Source organism: Leptodactylus fuscus, chromosome 2, assembly GCF_031893055.1.
Source record: "Leptodactylus fuscus isolate aLepFus1 chromosome 2, aLepFus1.hap2, whole genome shotgun sequence".
Lineage (NCBI taxonomy): Eukaryota > Metazoa > Chordata > Amphibia > Anura > Leptodactylidae > Leptodactylus > Leptodactylus fuscus.
In genome coordinates, this window is record NC_134266.1 from 245,059,173 (window position 1) to 245,074,833 (window position 15,661).

The 15,661-nt window shown below is 43.0% G+C and overlaps 1 protein-coding gene across 1 annotated transcript in view; it reads right to left on the minus strand.

The window, feature by feature from the left end:
• Window positions 1-482: 482 nt before the first annotated feature.
• Window positions 483-15,661, minus strand: part of FLT3 (fms related receptor tyrosine kinase 3) — a 64,906-nt gene continuing 49,727 nt past the window's right edge. Inside the window, exons 20-25 of the mRNA XM_075266424.1 lie at window positions 13,242-13,363; window positions 10,330-10,452; window positions 6,275-6,386; window positions 6,081-6,180; window positions 3,410-3,515; window positions 483-1,161 (exon numbers count right to left, since the gene is read on the minus strand). Of these exons, the coding sequence (XP_075122525.1) occupies window positions 1,057-1,161; window positions 3,410-3,515; window positions 6,081-6,180; window positions 6,275-6,386; window positions 10,330-10,452; window positions 13,242-13,363 (668 nt within the window). The 3' untranslated portion in view covers window positions 483-1,056. The remainder of the gene's footprint in view (window positions 1,162-3,409; window positions 3,516-6,080; window positions 6,181-6,274; window positions 6,387-10,329; window positions 10,453-13,241; window positions 13,364-15,661) is intronic.

Consider the following 15,661-nt stretch of genomic DNA (forward strand, 5'->3'; position numbering starts at 1 on the left):
CCCTACCTACTATGTCTATGGATAGAAGTAATCTAATACATGTGAGCAATGATCTGTCTCTATATGCATATGGCAGAGATTTCAGAGTGAAAGTCGGTATAGCTGGGAGTGGTTGGAGGAAGGAAGAAAAGCGTCTGAAAAGAGGAGGAAAAAGCCTTTTGTCTATAAGCTATATTACAAAATATGTATTTGTCACATTTTTTTTCAGGATAAGCTGCGGTGTGTGTACATGAGGACTAACTCTGTTTCTTGTCATTTATCTGACTTGCATTCTGCTTATTTAGCAGTTTTCTCCACTGCATGCTCTCGCTCTGGTTTGGAGTTTTCCCTGAGCTGGTAGGATAAGACTAGCTGCCATAAACTGCACAATAAGTTGCAGAAAATCTGATCCCTAATTTTCTTTCACTCAGAAACATTTCCAGACATATACAGAGAATTATTGAGCTGTGTTGGTGCGAATAAAGCACTTGGGATACGATACCAACTTCCTATTTAGCAGCAGCATTCTAAGGCTGTGTCTCCCATTCTGTCTCCCTCTACTTCTGCTCACTCCTCTCCCTCCCCTCTCCATAGGCTTCTATGGATAGGTGTAATCTGATACATGTGAGCTACAGCCTGTCTCTAGATGCATAAAGCAGGGAGTGAAGGAAGGGAGGAAGTAAAGTGCCTGGTAAAAGAAAGAAGCATTTTTCTCTGATAAGATATATTACAAATGTTCTTATATTTTCTTGCATTATTGATTTGTGCAAAGTTTGGACTGACAATGACGACTTAAAACTGTAGACTTAAAGATGTTTGACTGCCATTGGAAGGTTCCCCATTATTGTTTCTCTATATGATGGCACTCTAATCCTATAAACACCATGTGTTGCCCCCTACAGGCAGGTCAATATCTGATGACTTCTACTTTTAGTTCAAAGACAAACATTCCAAGACTCGTCCACATCATACAGACTTATAGATGTGGACCAAGTCACAGATCAAGCTGGATTTCAACAATGTCTAAAAAGACAGAGAAAGCTGCATTGGCCAGTCCCTCTTCTGGGACATGTTGCTTTAGATCAGAGGCGTATTCACAGACAGAAGGTCTTCGATCAGTGCACTCTCTATGGATGTCATACAACAATCCTTTGCATCACAGTCATCCTGGTTTTGATAGATCTGAATACAAAGAAAGATATAGATTATAGGATTTATGTATGAATGATAAGACTGGTACAGTCCACTAGACAAGGTAAAGGTGATCCCTACCTGAAATGACTAAACATATAAATGATATCAGAATCTACATGACAGTCAGCCATCAGGTAGAGAACAATGCAGTTGTCAGTCTGGAGCTGTACAAAAACTAAACAGGTGCAAAACTACTTGGGGTACTAAGATAAGGATCATCCATATAAGGGGCACATGCACATAGGTAACATGCACAAGTGTACAGACCCATTGTCCAACTGGCTGTTCATATAAACTAAAAGGCGGCTTTCTCACCAGATTCTTTACATGTATGCTATGACATCACTTCATTAATTATCCCTGTACAGTGACATCACCGCAATAATTATCTCTGTACTGTGACATCACTGCATTAATTATCTCTGTACTGTGACATCACTGCATTAATTATCTCTGTACTGTGACATCACTGCATTAATTATCCCTGTACAGTGACATCACTGCAATAATTATCTCTGTACTGTGACATCACTGCATTAATTATCCCTGTACTGTCACATCACTGCATTAATTATCCCTGTACTGTGACATCACTGCATTAATTATCTCTGTACTGTGACATCACTGCATTAATTATCCCTGTACTGTCACATCACTGCATTAATTATCTCTGTACTGTCACATCACTGCATTAATTATCCCTGTACTGTCACATCACTTCATTAATTATCCCTGTACAGTGACATCACTGCAATAATTATCTCTGTACTGTGACATCACTGCATTAATTATCCCTGTATTGTCACATCACTGCATTAATTATCCCTGTACTGTGACATCACTGCATTAATTATCTCTGTACTGTGACATCACAGCATTAATTATCCCTGTACTGTCACATCACTGCATTAATTATCTCTGTACTGTGACATCACCGCATTAATTATCCCTGTACTGTGACATCACTGCATTAATTATCCCTGTACTGTGACATCACTGCATTAATTATCTCTGTACTGTGACATCACTGCATTAATTATCTCTGTACTGTGACATCACTGCATTAATTATCCCTGTACTGTCACATCACTTCATTAATTATCCCTGTACAGTGACATCACTGCAATAATTATCTCTGTACTGTGACATCACTGCATTAATTATCCCTGTATTGTCACATCACTGCATTAATTATCCCTGTACTGTGACATCACTGCATTAATTATCTCTGTACTGTGACATCACAGCATTAATTATCCCTGTACTGTCACATCACTGCATTAATTATCTCTGTACTGTGACATCACCGCATTAATTATCCCTGTACTGTGACATCACTGCATTAATTATCTCTGTACTGTGACATCACTGCATTAATTATCTCTGTACTGTGACATCACTGCATTAATTATCCCTGTACTGTGACATCACTGCATTAATTATCTCTGTACTGTGACATCACTGCATTAATTATCTCTGTACTGTGACATCACTGCATTAATTATCCCTGTACTGTGACATCACTGCATTAATTATCTCTGTACTGTGACATCACTGCATTAATTATCTCTGTACTGTAATATTACTGCATTAATCATCCATGTAATGTGACATCACTGTATTTTTTTTTATCTCTGTACTGTGATATCACTTTGTGCATAATGATTGTATTATGATGGTGTGTTTATCTATCTATTGTGAGATCATTGTGGTCCAAGGCAATTTGCTGTGACATCACTGTGTTTGTTTACCAGTTTAGTGACATCATTTTGCACATTTCCTTGTATTGTAATACAATGTGACTCTGTTTACTTTATGATGACATCACTTTGGTTATTTCCCATATTCTATGACATCACAATGCTCATTATCACTGTGACAAGATATTATAATTTACTGTATCTATGAAGTGTGACATCAGTGTTTATTAACCTTGTACTATGGCCTACTGTTTATATTCTATAACATAGCTGCAATTGTCATTCTAGAACATGTGTATAGGAGTTGCACCTATCGTGGATCCAAATGCTCCTCTACTCAATAATATGAGTGACATTCTCAGAAGTGGGACCTGCATCTATAAAACATCTAGAAGACATTTATGGCATATCAACAGGATATGTAAGAAACTTCTAAGATGAAAATACCCCTTTAAAACCTTGACAACTGCACTGACTGGTTATATCAATATGGGTGACAATAAAATGGCAGCAAAGGACAAATACATTGTACATACCAGAGCTTCTGTATTAGAGATCTGATATCCCAGGTAGGAAACCAGTTCTGAAAAGGATGGCCGTTTCTTGGAATCAAAAGCCCAGCAGGATTTCATCAGGAAATATCTGCAGAGAAATACAAAATATGAGTAGACTATTTAGGACACATGTTCAGATTTATTGATGTATTCTTGAAGCCAAGAATGGATTGATATCTGCACATGGTTTTGGCTTTAAAAACGTCAACAAAACCAGATTCTGTGTCCTTACCCTGAACCTGAAAGTGAGAATTAACAATTCCAAATTAGAGACAATTAAAGGGGTTTTCCAGAGAAATAGAAATGCAGGTCAATAGAGTTACATATGGGGGCATTAGAAGGGCTAGTTCACACGTAAATTGCTTGTGGCTTATCTTGGTCCGGAAAAAAAACGCTTCCTAATTAGCAGTTTTTGGACCTTGCCGCGTCTTTTGGAGCGTGTTTTTTTTTTAAAAAAAAAAAAAAAAAAAACACTTCAAAAAACTGTCAGGTGGTTTTCCCCTCCCCTAAAGTGAATGACCGCAAAAAAGAGCCTCACGGTTTTGGTCGCTTTTTTTGCAAAAAAAAGCTAGGCGCTTTTAGCCTCTCATTCACTTCTATTGCCTTTCCTCAGGCGGAAAATGCCAGAAGAAAGGTCATGTCGCTTTTTTTTTTTTTTTTTGCTATCAGAAAAAAAAAAAAGCTAGCAGTCTACATAGAGCACCGTTGTATGGTGTACTGATTGATGTATTGATTTTGAGATGAAATCCGCCATCAAAATCAGCCTCCATAGCCCCGTGTGAACTAGCCCTTACCATGAGAAAAGTTTACTCAGTTCTCTCTCCCATAGTTAACCATATTGATTTAAAGGGGTTGCCTGGGGTAAAACAATACCTTTAACTAAAAGCTAAACACCCTCCCCGTTTAACTACTAACTTACTTACTTTGCCAAAAAAGTATATTCACTCTTATCGCGGGGGCAGTCATGTAACTGTCCCAGGCACATTTTCTGATTTTCCAATGACGCTCTGCTTCCCCATTTCCAGACACGGAACATTATTAATACTACTCCCTCCTAGCCCATCATACTTACCTGTCCTCCTGTCCAGATCTTCTGGTCACGTAATGTCACTTCCTTCAGGGGGGGCTGGCTTCTTCTCTTCTTGACTTCTGCCAGCCTCCCATGCCTATGCAATAGAGCAGGAGAATTCCACCTCTATTGCATAGGCAGACATCAAGAGGAAAAGGAGCTGGCCACACAGAAGGTAGTAAACTCCCATGCCCAGAAGATCTGGATAGTAAGACAGGTAAGTATGATGGGGAGGGGGTGGGTGGGCTGAGATAGTTAGTTAGGTAGAACTAGTAGTGGGCGGACTAGTTAGTAAAACAGGGTGGGGGTGTGAGAGGGGGAGGTAGTGTGAGTCGATTCAGCTCTGAGTGAAGAGCAAGGCATCATGGTAGTTGTAGGACAAACAAACAGGAAACTACCCAACATAAACAAATGCAGACAATGCCAGAAGCTCCCAGAGAAACCCAGAAATCACTCAAACACAGCTAAAATTATTTGGGTGCACTTATTAACCTATTAATAGCACTAACAGACCTATTAAAAAAAAGGGTTTTTTGCGCAAAAAAAACCTTTAATTTTTTTATTGCACTGGAAGACATCTTTAGGTTAAAGGGGTTTTCTCCACATTTTTTTTAAATGTCTGTTAGTGCTATTAATGGTTTAGTAAATGCATCCATTTACCATTAGCCGTGTCTTGAATGACTTCTTGTTGTCTCTTGGAGCTCCTGGCATCTTCTGCATTTGTTTACAGGTTCAGCTTCCTGCTATGTAACTTCCACAGTAACCCCTCTCACCACACTCCCCCCTCCTGTCTTCCTCCCTACTCTATCCCTCCCTCCCATACAACCCTCCTGTCTCTCTAACTATTCTTCCCACCACCAGCCCTTCCCTACCTACTCAGCCCAACTCCCAACCCCATTATATACTTACCTGTCTTCCTTCCAGGCTTCTTCCTGTGGGATGGCCTCTCCTCCTTTACTGATTCTGCAGGCGCGTGCTCTTCTCCCAGTGCTGCTCATGCGTGGGAGCTGTGCAATAGAGGTGGATTATTAGCAGCAGTGCTTAGAGCAGTACTGGGAAAAGGTAGCAGTCAGAAAAGAAGGAGGAGCCGTCCTGCAGGAAGAAGCCTCCATCAACAAAAGCTCTTATTCTTTAGCTGGAGCGGCTCCACTAATTCCAGCACAGACAGAATTTTTCTCTAGTCCCCACTATTCCCAGGAGATCAATGCTGTTAGTTTTGGTCTGAATCTTGTATCTGAACTAGACTTCTTAATATCAAGAGGGTGGTGTCAGGCAGAGGCAGGCAAAAGGGGGGATGATTAGGAGCTCTTACAGTGTCTGCCTCTGATTGGAGCTCTGAATCACGCCTCCTTGACTGCCTGACATCACCCACTTGATATTAGGGAGTCTAGTTAGCATATTAAGCACCAAAACTAACTGCACCAATTGCTCAGGAATGGAGGGGCTACAGGAAAAATTCCAATTGTGATGGATCAGTGGGAAGGAGCCTTTTAAAGTTGGTAAAGTTGGTGAAATTTCCTCTTTACGTTTAACAAGAAGTGAGTAGCAAATGTTTTTTCTGTCTCGGCAATAAGATGTACTCACATTTCGTCAGTGGCGTAGAATGGTTGGTCCATTTTAAACCCACTTTGTAAAAGCTTGTAAAACTTTGCATCAACTGGAATGCCTGGGTATGGATTTATTCCTTGAAGGACATACAAAGGAACATTAAATACAGTGTTATATATACTTTCACATCTACATGTTTGTATTACAGCGTGTAACAATATACGTCATACCGAGAGAAAATATTTCCCATAGTAATATGCCATAAGACCACACATCACTTTTGATAGTATACATCCCATCGAATATACTCTCTGGAGCCATCCACTTCACTGGCAGGCGGGCCTGGGGCAGACAGGAAAATACAAATTAGCAAAAAGTCATAAACAAAATAAGAATTTGCTATATAAGGGCTAGTTCACACGTGGGCAAAGGGGAGGTTTTTGACAGCGGAATTCGCTTCAAAAACCTCTCCTTTAACATGGTGGTCTATGTAGACCACTAGCTTTTTTTTTCCTCCTAGCGTTTTCCGCCTGAAGAAGCGACATGACCTTTCTTCAGGCGGAAAACGCCTGAAGAATTGCATAGAAGTGAATGACTGAAAGTCGGTGCACTGCACTGGCATCCAGCCGCGCACTCTGCTCCAGATTAGGCGCAATGAATGGGCCTAGTGTGGAGGAGGGAGTGTCTTCAGGCCAAATCGCCAGGCGAATGAGCATGCCACTTCTTTTTTCCAGGAGCCGGAAGAAATGTCTCCTGGAGAAAAGACCTGAGCGTCTCCCTTTGATTTCAATGGGAGCCATCTTTTTGGTCAGGATTTTGAGGCGGATACGGCCTAAAAATCCTGGCCAAAAAAACTGTATGAACATACTCACACAATGGAACTTGGTGCTGATTTAGAGTCAGATTCTGCTTCGACATTCGTGCCAAATTGAGTCTTGCACCGGCCTCCCGTCGTTCTGCTGAACGTGCTCATTCACTTGAGCCTTGGAAGGATGAAAGAAGAATTTGAGGTACAAGTAGACTTCAAATTTCTGTTTCCAATGTGTGAACATGCCTTAGGACCTCCTGCACTTCACCCTGGTGGATCCTGTCTGACTTTCTACACTGGTTTGTGCCATAAATAGGACCGGTTCATGATTTGCGTTATTGGAATACAGCACTGACACGTGGCTGCAAAAGCTGGGCTTAGCGGTCTGTATACACGTGCGGGATTCTGTAACGGAATCTGCACCAAATCCTCATTATTCCATCTCCCACTTAGTATGTGATGTTTCTGGAACCGTATGAGATATTCCTATGTGATAAATGGCGTGCTACCGATCTCCATGTTGGCCTTATGTAGGTTAGACCCATTGAGCAGGACGCTCCTCCTTCCTGATCTGCGGTCCATCATGCTGCAGCAGACATCAGTTTCACCCTCTCGATTTCTCCTGCACATAGTCAAGTAAATACTTGTCGGATGCAAATCTGACACGTGTGAACATGCCCTTATACTCTGCATCCTCGGAAGTCTCAGATGTTAGACCTGATTGTATGTGTGACAGGAATTTTAGCACAAAACCAAATGTGTGTGTATGGAGGATGTGACACTACAGCTTTTTGTAAGTATGTGTAAGATGACTTGTTATTCGGTGTAATGGTTTGGCTTCTGTTTTCTCTCTCTGCCCTTCATGGAATATTTTCATTTTTTGTTTCTTCTGCAGTTCCTGGAATAGATGGAGGAGCTTTACCAGACTCCAGTCTTACAGATTCTTACTTCAGTACCAGCTTTATCGGGATGAACGGCTTTGGAAGCCCCGCAGAGGCAAACTACCCTAGGATGCAGGTAATGGGAGTTCACTGTACAGAATAAGGGGGGGGGGGAGGGGACATGGCTGCCATATTCTAGAAATGGTACCATTGTCTTCTTCTGCATCTCTTCTCCATTGAAGTAAATAAGGCTGAGCTGCAAACCCACTTACATTGGGGCCAAGCGGCATGTGGCTAGTAATGAAATAATTGAAACATTTTTCAAGAATTTCCATCAGTACTAGTAAGTATCCAGTAGATGGCGCTGCTGATCTCTGTATTATCATTGTTTTTGGAGGTCATTGCTCCATGGTGATACGATCATGCAGATCACAGTGATTGTACTTTATGTAGTCCTTGGGAGCATATTGCAATTACATAAATTTCAACAATAGGAAGAGTATTAGAGTTCTGGCTCAATCTGCACCAAAAAAGTCCTGTACATGCCTTGCAATATGTTTATTATGCCCTGTCCCTGCTATCGACTTTTCCTAGGTCAGGACTCTATTGAGAAGAAGGGAGAAGTATAAGAACTTCCGTTATATTTCCCATTCCCTCTGTAGGAGGACCTGCAACAAAACAGCAGTTATTCTGCAACGCGGGGCTTCTTCATGTCTCCCCCGGGCCTCATCTCACCCCAGTTTTTTGTTCCAGGTGACCATTGCAGCCAATGACAGGCACCTTACAGAATCACAATAAAAAATTCTTCAGTACAACAGAACCGATATCTTGTTTTCTTATTTTCTTAAAAAATAACTTTTATTTTCAAATATTAGAACATCCAAAAATGCCTTTGGTATAGCACCAGACACAAAACAAAATAAGTGGTAACACAGACACAGAAAAAAACTTACGGCATGTGTGTATACGGCATTAGGAGCTAGCCTACGCGTTTCGGGACACCTGTCCCTTACTCATGGCTGCAGCAGTCACCTAACACAATGGGACATCAGATGGGGGAACTTTACACAGGAGACCGGAGTGTCTGCCGCTGGAGGCGGCCTATATAGAGGTAAGTTTTTTATGCAGCAAAAAAACCCAAAAACATCCGCTGTACTTGCCCTGTGCCTATTAAAGGATCCTGCAACCTTGGGCCCAGGGAAGTAACTACCGTAGTAGCCGCGGCTACCACAGGGCCCGTGACATCAGGGGGCCTTGTGGCAGCCACTGCCGCTGCAGATTTTTTTTTTTTTTAATAGTCCATTACCTCTGCACACAGTATTATGTCCCATAGTGACCCCTGTACACAGTATTATGTCCAATAGTGACCCCTGTAGACAGTATTATGTCCCATAGTGACCCCTGTAGACAGTATTATTCCCCATAGTGACCCCTGTAGACAGTATTATGCCCCATAGTGGCCCCTGCACACAGTATTATGCCCCATAGTGGCCCCTGCATACAGTATTATACCCCATAGTGGCCCCTGCACACAGTATTATGCCCCATAGTGGCCCCTGCACACAATATTGTTCCCCATAGTGGCCCCTGTACACAGTATTATGCCCCATAGTGGCCCCTGCACACAGTATTATCCCCCATAGTGGCCCCTGCACACAGTATTATGCCCCATAGTGGCCCCTGTACACAGTATTATGCCCCATAGTGGCCCCTGCACACACTATTATGCCCTATAGTGGCCCCTGCACACAGTATTATGCCCCATAGTGGCCCCTGCACACACTATTATGCCCCATAGTGGCCCCTGCACACAGTATTATGCCCCATAGTGGCCCCTGCACACAAAATTATTCCCCATAGTGGCCCCTACACACAGTATTATGCTCCATAGTGGCCCCTGCACACACTATTATGCCCCATAGTGGCCCCTGCACACACTATTACGCCCTATACTGGCTCCTGTACACAGTTTTATGCCCCATAGTGGCCCCTGCACACAGTATTATGCCCTATAGTGGCCCCTGCACACAGTATTATCCCCCATAGTGGCCCCTGCCCACAGTATTATCCCCCATAGTGGCCCCTGCACACACTATTATGCCCTATAGTGGCTCCTGTACAGAGTATTATGCCCCATAGTGGCCCCTGCACACAGTATTATGCCCTATAGTGGCCCCTGCACACAGTATTATGCACCATAGTGGCCCCTGCCCACAGTATTATGGGGGGTTGGGGGGACGGCAGTCGGTTGGGGTCTTTTGGGGGGGAATGTCAAAAATTTGAGTCCCACCATTCCTAGTTACACCACTACTTGGGCCATTATAGGGTATAAATGATTTCCATACGCAGATACAGGTGATTCGGAGGTATCCTTGTTAGGTTGTGTTGCTTGCATATAGGGCAGCAGCCTACTTTTTCACAAGACCGTTCTATAAACCAGATGTCAGAGCTGTGATATATGTACACAGGAGGTGTCACAGATGGGAAGGGGCAGCTTAAATTTGTACTATTATGAGATTCTGCTATTTATAGTTTTGTATATTTTTTAGGTTACCATAAAAAAAACAAAACTAGAAGATGAACATAAAATACTTACATTGCCTTTTACCACATAGTTGGAATCATTCACAATATCTCTGGCAAGCCCAAAATCACATATTTTGGCCACTTTTCCTTTATTTATCAGTATATTCCTGGCGGCGAGATCCCTGTGAATGCACTGCAGAGAGTCCAGATATTAGTCATGTGTAATAATAATGGCGGCCTACTTCATGATGTGCCCAGATAGCAATGTTGTTCAACAAATTGTGTTTGACAAAAATGGCGATATCTCAGTAACGGAGGCAGAAATGCACAAGGAGAAACACAGTTTGATTCAGATGACCCTGACTAACAGTGCCTTGCAAAAGTATTCATACCCCTTAAACTTTCTCCTAGTCCCAAACAAAGTAGCCGATAATTGTGAAGTGGATGGAAAATGATACAAGGTTTTCACAATTATAATAAAATGAAAATCTGAAAAGTGTGACGTGCAATTCCAGCTGTAAGTCTTTCGGGGTCTGTCTCTACCAGCTTTACGCATCTAGAGACTAAGATTTTTGCCCAATCTTCTTTGCAAAATAGCTGAAGCTCAGCCAGATTGGATGGAGACGTCTGTGAACAACAACGGTCATGTCTTGTCACACTGATCAGCCATAACATTAAAACCATCCGCCTAGCATTGTAACCCATTTAGATATGGATTCCACAAAACCACTGACAGTGTCCTGTGGTATCTGGCACCATGATGGTAGTAGCAGTCCTGTAAATGTAACGCGTGACCTCCATGGATCAGACTTGTTTTCCAGCACATACCACAAATGTTGATGGTGGGTAGGGGTAAAAGGAGTGATTCAGATCAAACAGTTTTTGACCCAAAGTTTCAGGCATGACCTGACCCTGAAATATTTGGGATTCTTTACCCACAAAACACTATTAGGGAGCATTCACACGGAGTAACACCGGGCGTGTATCACAGCCGTACACGCCGGCGCTACGGCAGGCTGCTGAACACTTCCCATTCACTTCAATGGGAGCGCTCGTAACAGCGGCGTTACGAGCGCTCCCATTGAAGTGAATGGGAAGTGTTCGGCAGCCTGCCGTAGCGCCGGCGTGTATGGTTGTGATACACGCCCGTTGTTACTCCATGTGAATGCTCCCTTACACTCTGGGGTCTCCTTAGCAAGTGATAGTCAGAGGCCAGAAGAGGAAGGCCAAGGAACTGTGGGACACAGCTGGATGCCACAAGGTTGCTCAGGGGAGGTGAGGCAAGGTGAGACCCCCGGGTCTCTGGATATTATACTCTGGGGTCAGAGGAAACCACAGAATACATTAATTGCACCTCTGATTTTGTGCCGTACAAGTTTGGCTTGAATTAAACCAGAGGGTCACAGCTCATGAATATTCATTGAAACGAATCTCGTGAAGTTCACCCATCTATAATGGTGGGTTAATATGAAGTGGGAAAACAAGATCTTTGGACCATCAAACAAGGTACAGTTGGTGGATGGAGGCCTCTTTAATGATCTGGTCACTGGTCAGTCCCCTGTGCCGATCTTCTTTGTTTTTCTATTACACAAATCCTGTGGCCTATTCATATACAATGTGGTAATACAATGTTAGATATTGTCAATGGGAAACCTGTGGCTGCGACTCGCTACGTGGGGCCTTAGCCTTAAAGTGGTTTTACAGGACTTTACTATTGATACGTCATCAACATCAGATTGGAGGGAGAAAGATACCCAGCACTCCCAACGATCAACTGGTGGAAGCAACCACATCTGATGTGTGTGTCCCACTATTGCTTCATTCCATGTGATATCATTTTCGTTGGTCACGTGGTTTGTTTGCTGCTTGGTCCGCTTTAAGAGAATGGGGTTGAACTGCAATACCAAGCATAGCCACTATACAAAGCACGGCGCTGTGCTTGGTAAGCAGAGGAAAGCTGTGTTAATCTGGTCTTTGCTATATATAAAGATTGACTGTGAATTTCATTGACAGTACGTCCGTGGCACATGTAACAATAGGTCTGCCCATACCTTATGCTGCCTTCATAGGTGGTGGCAGAGCTTGCCTGCCCTCTGTTCTATATTTTTTCTATTGCTCTTTTTTCTTGGGCATTGTTACTGTGCACACTTCATACACTTGCGGTCTAATGTTTTAGGTGGTGCCGCCCTTTGCACATCAAATTCACAAATATATGTGACTGGTTGCTATTACTGCCCTATAGTTCTCCCATCTACAATGTATATACCAGGCACAGGTGGGCTGACAATATTTTGGCACAGCAAATATTGCACCTGTGAAACTAATAAGACGACACCCGTAGCCAAAAAACTGCAAGCCCAGAGAAAATCATACTAAACATTGCCCCGATGCTATATCCATCCTGCACACTGTCATGCTTTTTATAAATATGTTCCAGTATCTCTATTTTTTTTGGTCCCTTCTCTTAACACTTTTGCCTACACGTGAAGCTGTGGGCACCTAAAATAGACAGAAAGAAAGATTACGCTAATTCTTAAAGTGCTGGCCGCCTGACAACGATAATTTGACCAGATGGATCTCCCCCTCCCCCAACCTCCCTGCAGTTTTCAGCCGTCCCTGAGCTACAACCTATTTCTGCTCACTGTTTACAGAAAGTAGCGCGCACGTAGTCAGCACAGAGGAAGTATACATGTAAATGAAGCTACACGAATAGACCAGTACAAGGAGCTGTAAACATACACCAATGACGCCATTGCTTAGGCTAATTTGAGACATTTCTGGCCTATTTTGATGCCTTGTTTGTTCTCATGGTAAACGCTCCGCTCCATCACAGTCATCGGGCTTGACTGTATTATATACCGTGTTACACGAGACAGAACAGTAACCAATCCATGAGTACAACAAATCCCAATTTAGTAAGAGCTTGATGGGTTACAAGATCAAAAACATCCATGTCTGTCGAGTACCGCGTAGTAAACTCACCAACTTGGATTCAAGGAACTCCATTCCTTGGGCAACTTGGTATGAGAAATTGAGCAGATCTTCCAAGGTGAGGATGTTCAGATCCTCCTCATCGTACTTCTTGGTGTTTTGGTATTTGACTTCTTGGAAAATCAAAAAGGAAAGATGTGACATCTTTGGAACATGTACATTTTAAGGCTGAAGTGCTGCTAGGTCAGGGACATAGGCCTTCTCAAAAGTAAAAACTTTCAGAACAAAATTATTATGACCCTCCAATTGGACCTCTTTTTATTCTGGTGTAACTTGAAGTTCATGGGTCTCAATGAAAAATCTGTAACTGGGTTCCAAATACTATGAGTAGAGATGAGCGAGTAGTGTTCGATCGAGGAGGTGTTCGATCGAATACTACGGTATTCGGAATACTCGTACTCGATCAAACACTACTAGCTGTTCGAAGTTTAAGGTTCGATGCAGAACCAGCGTTGATTGGCAGAATGCTATACATTCTGCCAATCAACGCTGGTTCTTCTCTTACCTCTCCGAAGTCTTCTCCGCGCTGCGTCCCTGCGTCTTCTTCCGGGTGGAATTCACTCTGCCTAGGCATCCGACCTAGGCAGAGCCGACTGCGCATGCGCGGGCATGCCACGCGCATACACGTGCATGCGCAGTCGGCTCTGCTCAGGTGTCGGGCCTGAGCAGAGCCGACTGCACATGCGCATGCATGAACGCGCATGCGCAGTCGGCTCTGCCTAGGCCGGATGCCTAGGCAGAGTGAATTCCACCTGGAAGAGGACGCTGGGACCCTGCGCTGGGAGAAGACTTCAAGCAGAATCCAGCCTGACCGTTACTCGTGGACTTGGTAAGTATGATTTTATTGAATGTTGCCTACCCCTGAAACGAGCATTTCCCCCCATAGACTATAATGGGGTTCGAAATCCGTTCGAACAGTCGAACAGTGTGCGGCTGTTCGAATCGGATTTCGAACCTCGGACATTTTAGTGTTCGCTCATCTCTAACTATGAGCAGAAAACAACAAATGTCCAGCAATCGATCCGATCCGACATAATAAATAACTTTAAATTAGGAAAACATTCTTACAAAACAGAAATAGTGTATGGCTGATGCGTTTCGGAGTTAAAAAAGACTCCTTATTCATAGCCTATGACGTCCCTGCACTCAGTATTATTCATCATAGTGTCCCCTAGGCAGGTCGGGGTCTTTGTCAAAATTTCACCACGGGGCTCCGTCATTCCTAGTTATGCCACTGGCCTTCCTGGAAAAGGTTGCAGTTCTCTTGTACACTATATCCATCCAGTAGATTAGGTTTTGCACACTCGCTGTCGGTCCTAAAGATTTATATCGCCTTAACAGTGGGTCTCCTGGCTGATAGTGTTTCTCGGTACTCTTTGATTGGGTTTTTGAGCATGGCCTGCTCCCCTGATCTAAGAGATGTACATATGACCTATAACCTCTTTATTTTTACTGTGTCATTTCATTACATTCTAGAGGATATTCTACGACTAAGATGCTGTTTCACTTTTTTTTACCATTGTGTAGGTGGGTGTTGAGTGAACATTTTTGTAATATACTTTTTTAACCTTTCTTACTTCCTTTTAGTAGAAAACATGCTCTAAAGTTCTCCCTAGTAATGCTCTAAGTGCTGTCATTGTTTGCGCCTTGCTTACTGTGTATTGCTAGTATGTACAAACGTAGAAGTAGCTAAAGGGGGAGGGGGTCACCTTAAACAGCTATATCTTTGGTTTTATACTACATATAAAAGTCCTATTAAAAAATTAGCCACACCGCTGATTAAAAGCATAGTCAGGAATGTGATTTTTACATGCCGCATTTACTGCTGTATATGAAGCTCACATTCCCATCTGTGTTGTTAAAGGGATTCTGCCACCACTCTCAGCTATACTCAACGTCACCACCATGTTACAGAGCACATTTCAGTGATAAATAATATACCTCTTTTATGTAGGTCACTTTTTTAGCTTTGGAGAAAACTAACCTTAAAGCCTTATACAAATGAGGCCGGGGATGGAGCTTGACCGCCGAGTACAGCGGACGCATGAGCCTGTAGCTCTGTTGTATCTGAGGCTAAAAGGACCAATAGAGCAGCAGTAATGGGGCGAAAATGGTCAAGATCGGGAAGGATAAGCCTGGGGAACCCCCTTCTCCCCAAATCGAGTCGTGCAAACTAGATTTGCAGAAATTAGCCCTCATAACAAGCAAGGCGCTTCCAAGATGGCGCCGGATGGCGCGAAACACAGACCTGAATCTGCTCTGGCGGCAGACATGGAGAGTGAGGGTGAACTTACCCCTGCATGTATATCGAAATCATTCTTCAGACAAGCGCTTACACAAGCGCTTCATTTTGTTCTAATGGACTTGGCAGAAATTAAGGTCGAATTTCCATACTTGTGTAAGAGAGTTAA